This window comes from Copadichromis virginalis, linkage group LG20 (assembly GCF_057382275.1).
Source record: "Copadichromis virginalis isolate Kocher_CV1m ecotype Utaka linkage group LG20, C_Virginalis_male_GT1.1, whole genome shotgun sequence".
Classification (NCBI taxonomy): domain Eukaryota; kingdom Metazoa; phylum Chordata; class Actinopteri; order Cichliformes; family Cichlidae; genus Copadichromis; species Copadichromis virginalis.
The window spans coordinates 25691892-25698472 of record NC_140637.1 but is presented as its reverse complement, the minus strand read 5'-3'; the positions used below and the strand labels follow the sequence as shown (position 1 = coordinate 25698472).

At 41.0% G+C, this 6581-nt stretch overlaps 1 protein-coding gene across 3 annotated transcripts; it reads left to right on the top strand.

Annotated features, from left to right (window-relative positions):
- The first annotated feature begins 886 nt into the window (after window positions 1-886).
- On the top strand, window positions 887-6360 carry LOC146684910 (uncharacterized). 3 transcript variants are annotated; one of them, XM_085444378.1, is made up of 3 exons: window positions 887-971; window positions 3057-3584; window positions 4867-6360. In XM_085444378.1, exons 2-3 carry the CDS (start codon window positions 3060-3062, stop codon window positions 5338-5340), a joined length of 999 nt encoding a protein of 332 aa, XP_085300504.1. In that variant the 5' UTR covers window positions 887-971; window positions 3057-3059; the 3' UTR covers window positions 5341-6360. The 3 variants fall into 3 exon arrangements, with proteins under 3 accessions (XP_085300504.1, XP_085300503.1, XP_085300502.1); XM_085444377.1 differs by lacking the exon at window positions 887-971 and adding an exon at window positions 997-1454; XM_085444376.1 differs by lacking the exon at window positions 887-971 and adding an exon at window positions 1534-2946.
- Window positions 6361-6581: the final 221 nt, after the last annotated feature.

Genomic DNA, 6581 nt, shown 5'->3' with positions numbered 1-6581 from the left:
TTGTTCCGGTGGTTTCTTTAGCCGTTTCTATCTCTGTATGTGTGGAAATCTTTGTGCATTCCCGTGTTCCTGCTTTGAGATCTAAGGTTGGCTGAATTGGTTGATCTCTGTGGACAATCACATTTGTGCACAAACATTTCTGTGCTTGGATTTTTAGGAATTTTGGATTGGTAATCAGTTTACCAATCCAGATGTGTACAGAAGTATGTGCATTCATGTGTACATGTGTGGAGATCTGAGGCTGGTTTCTAGGGTGGACCTCTGCACATAATCATATGTGTGTGCAAACATTTCTGTGTTTGGATTGATTGAAAATTGGGTCTGTTGGTTTCTTTGTTAGCAGTTATCTCTGGTTGTGTGCAAATGTGTGCATGCGTTATTTCATTATTTAATTAATTAATTAAATTCATTTTGCACTCGTGGCTCTCCTTAGCCTGGTTTCCCCTTTTGGCAATAACCTCTTTGGCTTTGGAGAAAACCCTTTCACGTGGTACTGAAGAGGCAGAAGTGCACAAGTACCCCACAGTAGGCTTATGTTAGGCTAAAATATATGCACCTCCACCCACGGATCCGTTCCACTTTATGTATGTCCAGAAATCACACCAACACTCACTTTCTGAACTAGCGAGGCTTCAGACGTCATCACCGACGTCACTCACCCATAAAGGTGCAAGCAACACACGATTCCTGAAATACTTCCTGGACTTCTCAACACACCCTCCGAAACCTTCCCTTTTTTCCCCAGCACATATCATTTTTATGTCAAGTACGCATTTTTAACGCAGCATTTTTTTTATTATTAATATTATTATTATCATTATTGTTTTTTTTTTTTTTTACAGTTTCACTTAAAATCGCTGTTAGGCTAAATGAATGTTTTATTCTGAAATTCGGCCCGGAAGTCCGTTCGCCTGTGGCAAAGTGAAACAAGAGCATATCGGGGTCTTGGGAAAAAGGGCTGCTTTGCTAAGGTATGTGTTACTGCGTTTGACTTGCGTGTTACTAGTATGTTATGTGTGTGTTTAACGTGAACGGCGATCTTCGGCACTGTGAAAATCCGCCTCCGCGTTTTGAGGTTTGAGTTGGTTTCTTGTCCCTCTCGAACGTGAGCTGAGGTACGACACCCAGGTGTTGACGAGCTTTTTGGAAACAAATGTGCTAATTAGCGGTCTAAGACTTGTCCTTGGTTACAAAGCCTTTCTTGCTGTTCTCTAACAAAATGGTGTCTGTGTAACAGGAACACCGGGCTCGGTCTCTTTCACGGGCGAGTTTTATCTCGGTGTGCGTTTCAGCGAACGTCATGTTAGATTTTTCACACCGGGACCTTTTTTTTTTTTATAAACATGGCTGTTCAAGTCCTTTGCCAGGAAGTATACATCTGGTATCATCAGCATGGGCCAGAGAGAAACTGTGGGTACGCTGGGAAAGGAAGTCCAATTAACGCTTAGATGCCGGTAAGACGTTGAGCAAGCAACTATTCGCATCATTTATATGTGTAAGCAGTTTCACATAAGTAGTAATGCCAAAGTTTCACTTTTAAGCTTTGAAAGTTCAAAAGTAGTTTTGTAACATTTTAGTTTAAGAAAAAGTGTTAAAGTACTCAATGCAGAAGAATTTCCCATGTTAACGTTACAGTGGGGGAATAATTATTTGCTCTTCTGCTGAATTTGTTTGTTCACTTACCAAAAAAAGAACAGTCTCAAATTTTTATGGTAGTTTCATTGATATTCTCTCTCTCTCTATTAAAATGAAACACACGCACATTACATAAAAGTTGGAATTTATTTGCAGGTCATTAAGTCAGATGAGTATTTGAGCCCCTGTAACAAAGCCAGAATACAACCAAATGAATTAGATCCTTCTGTTCTCAACTTGTTTTGTGCATTAAGCACACATAACAAGATTCCACAGAATCAGTGTCTTTCATTCCTACATCTCCACCACCGTGGGAAACACCAAAGGACCTCGTGGATAAGATTGTAGACTGGTACAAGGCTGGACTGGGCTACGAGACCATGAGCAAGAAGCTTGTCAATCACCTGAAGGAAGCTGGAGCCACAGTTAACAAAAACATACCTGGTAATCCACTATGCAATAACGGATTGAAACACCCACAAGGTCCCCGTAATCAAGAACATGTATAGGCCTGTCTGAACTTTGACAGTGAACATCTTAATGATTCACAGGAGGCCTGAGGAAAACTGCTGAAGTTGCATGAAACCAAAATCAAGCTCTTTGGGGAACACCATCCCCATACTCGAGCACAGAGATGGACACACTGTACTTCTACTGTACTGCACACATTGTGATTGGTACATGGTGAAAATTATATAGGGTAATTTACTGGTTCACTCTGGGCTGTTTTATTGGGACTGACAAAGAGCCACAGATGAGCAGCTGGCATATTCTTATTCTTATTCTTTGACCTAAGCATTCGTGTTGCATCTCAATTACATCAAGGGGACGCTGGGACGCGTTGCTATGATAATGACCATCCACATCAGATGGTACTAGATTTTAATGGACAAGCAGTCAATCCAAGTAGGTACTAATGGAAAAGGGCTTTGGTTGAGGTTTGTGCTCTTGGAGTGCTTGTTTATCGCATGTGGTTGCCTAGACACTGTGGATGATTCTTCTGATATGACCCAAAACATGCTGCCAAGGCAACAAAGGAGTGGCTAAAGAAGCATATTAAGGTCCCCGGCTGTCCTACCCAGACTCCAGACCTCAATTCTATAAAAATCTGTGAGACGAGTTGAAGCCTGAGAAAGAAACCTTTAGAGTTTCTATAAAGAAGAGTTGTCCAGAATCCCCCCCTGTGATGTGTGCAACCTTGATGGCCAACTATAGGAAACATCTGTCAGCTGTGCTTACAACAAGGGTTTCTCCACCAACAACAAAGTCATGTTTTGTCAATTCCCCGATTGTGTACTGCTGGAAGCTGAGGTGGAGCTTTTTCTTCAGTCTGTGACTGTTTTCATCATCTGATTCTTCTATTTTTTTATGTGTCACTTTATTAAACGATTGCTTATTGATTAAATGATTTGTGTACACAGATCATGGATCTCCTCAGCAGTTTGGAAATCTACATCCCTGCGGAGGCTGAGGTGAAAAACATCCCTTTGTTGACCTTGCCAAAGTCTGTACTCAGAAGAATGGGCCTCCCTCTACTGAATGCCTCCAGGAATCTTGCAGACTCTCCAGAAGGCATATGGATTTCTCCAGCAGTTATACGGAAGAAAGGCCAGAGACACACAGGAAGTGCAATAGATAACATGACCTCCGTGCTGGGGAAAGAGTTGCGCGCTTCAAGGGGTCCTTTTCGAATGTCTTTTGTTTCCTCGAACCGTGCAGCTCACGAGGTGCTGAAGGGCACCGTTCCCAAGGCACCTCTATGTCAAACCTCTCAATTCCCTTCGGACTCTGCCCCGCGAACCGGTCGAGATGCTGTCGTCATCTACCGTGGGCAAGTTTACTTGTCCATCAGAATGCCTAGTCGTAGCCATAGTCAGCGTGGGAAACAGATGACTTCTCAGCCTGTCACTCCTTCAACGTCCCACTTGTCTTCAAAGAAAAGGAAAAAGGTAACACAACTTTCTTTCTGCTAAAACGACCAGTTTACAAAAAGTCTAGCAGAGGTCGTATTTACACAGAGCAGTCTGTTGCTGTTCCAGAAGGGAGAATGATTCAATACAACACAGTTATATATCATTGAAAAGAATCATAATGAATATATTTATGTTACTATTAACCTAAAACACACAAATGCTCTCCATTCTTTTCTCTTTTCACATGGTTTAGCCTGATCACTCGGTGTAAACTCTTGATTATTGGTCTCAGCCTTTATCTGAAACCAACCTGACATCAGGTAACAGAAACACCAGTCCAGCGCATGCAGAAATTATATTGCTGCACGCCGCAGGAATGTAACAGCAGAGGGACATGATATATTTAAATCCACAAACTCGGTATTAAACAGAAAATGTAAGAAGTAGAAATGATTAAGTTAGCTTTGGAGAGACAAAGTGTGACATGGACACAGTGGACTGGTATCTCTGTTACGTGCCTTGCTGTGATATCGAGTTGCTGAAAGGGGTTGATTTCAGCCAGGAACCGACATCTGGTGAGAATTTTATGTTCAATACACAGAGACAGACAACAGTTCACACCTGTGGGAATTTACATTTAACCTGACCCCACTAACATGTCTTTGGCTGTGGGAGGAAGCCGCGGTACCCGGGGAGAACATGCAAACTCCACACAGGAAAGACCCGGCCAGGGGGTGAAATCCAACTAGGCACCATCTTGCTGTGAGGCAGCAATGCTAATCTTACTTAGCACTTAGTTCCTCCTACACCAAGTGTCACATCGGGCAGCTAATGATCTCTATCGACGTTGGTCTGCAGCAACTGCTACATCTTCGTCTCAGGCGATGTCGACGGTTTTCAGATCATCCATAAACGTTCGACACCATGTGATTAGCACTGCTTTGACAGTGCTAATCACCACCGATAATAATTGTTATTATTATTAATTTACAGAATATAAAGTTCAAGCTTATCTCTAGTATCAAGATGCAAATAAACATGCATGTATTAGGAGGCCCCTACAAATGTAAAGCTACATGCTGCTGCCTGTAATCAACCTATTTGACAAACAATTGAGCCTTAGGGTTCACCAAAAGTATATTTCATAATATGCTTTTGGTGGGTTTTTTGGAATTCATGAGATTCCACAAAAAACTGAACTAAATGACAGAATAGCATCTCCCAGAAGCCTCTGGATTATGTTTATGTTCATTTGTATTTTAGTCCTAGAATGCTACTTTAAACGCTAATTCTGTGACTTTTTTTGTACATCCTTTAGACGATGCCAAGCGACAACAAGCCCAAGAAAAAGCACAACATATGTAAAGTAATGCATACAGAAAACAAGAAGGATGACGCACACAGGACAAGAGATGTTCACTTTCTGCCAAAACCCACTGAGAGTGAGTGTGAAGTGGGCAGCCAGTGTCCTGCAGATTCTAGAGGAGAGCCGCTCTCAGAGGCCCCCCTGAAGGCAGCTTGCTTTCAGCCTCACAGGGAGCCAGAGGAGGATCTGGCTGCCGAGGAAGCAGACGGCCCCGGTGAGAACAATGACAGAGGTGGTAGTCTACAGATGGACATCAGGGAAGTTGACCAAAGTAGCAGGGGCAGGGTGGAGCCCCTGGGTGCAGCTGCCGCCTCCACATCACTGCAGATGGACTGTGACTTTAACGAGTTGGCACAGGAGGAGAAGATCGCTCAAATGAGAGCCAAACTTAGACAGAGCGAAGCTGCTCTAAACCTGCTTTCTTAAAGTGACCTCACATTTGTTAGCCTTTTTGTACTGAATGTTTAGAATAGACTTTTATACATTTGTCTTCTGTGAACACATGCACATTAATAAAAGTGGTGTCGATGGGCTTATGTGTTTGGTGATCCTTTTTGTTTTATTTAGGCGTCCAAAAACAGATGTTGTACTAGTGTGGTGTTCTCTTCTCATTAGGTGCAGTTTATAGCAAGGTCTTCAATGTTTGGATGTTTTTGATGTGTTAGTTCATTTCCTTTTGATAAAACCTCAAACCATAGCAGCGTATGGTTTGATTATTTCAAGCTGTAGTTTGGTCCCATTTACAAAGTGAACCAAATAGTTCTTTGTTAAAATACTTCTTTTTTCCAGAATATATAATGTGTTTTTCCTGGTTCAGTAACTAAGACTGTTTTTGTCTTTCTTTCTTATTTTTTTTTTTTTCTTTTTTTTTTTTTTAAATCAAGCATACCAAATCACACTTTTGTTTTTGTTTAGTATGATAGTTTCCCTGATCACCTTGAAACACCTCCACAGGTCATGAGTTGGTCTTATGTTTGTTGAAAGTGCTCCAAACCATAAACAATAAATATGACTAATCTTTGTGCATATGTTTCATAATGAGACTTTTAATACTAAGACCTGTAAAAAATCATTATTATTGCTGTTATTATTATTATTATTATTATTATTGTTATTATTTGGTGACCTAGTGCTGAAATGGTTGTGGTGTGACTGTTGTCCTTTCTACTCTGCTTTCTCACTCCTTAAATTATTTTTCATATGCAGGTCTTACACTCTGAGCCTGACATTTCTTCTGTCAGTGTGGAACAAGAAAGTCAGGACTTTGAATTGTGACATAGTGACTGTGCTCACACTCACCTCTCTGCTTTGGTCCCTGAATGATTCAAAATGTTTAGCATGGACTCATCTAGTGTTTAAGGTTTTCATTTCTGTGTTTGAAATTCATTTCTATAGATGTATATCTGATTGGAAAATATGTTTGCATTAAAAGCATTCTGTATGGGGCTTTGACTTTTTGTTTTAAAGAAGCATCTCACCACACCAAAGGGTCACAGTTTATGCTGTAACCAGGGTTGGAATCAGAAGAGTTCAGAATATTGAAACTGAAGGAAAGTTTAAAAAAAAAAGTGAGGTTTGTTGTATTAGTGTGAGTTATTGGATTATCCCAGAAAGTTGATTCTGTTCATCTGGACGTTCTCATTAGGAGAAATGTTTCCTCATCATCA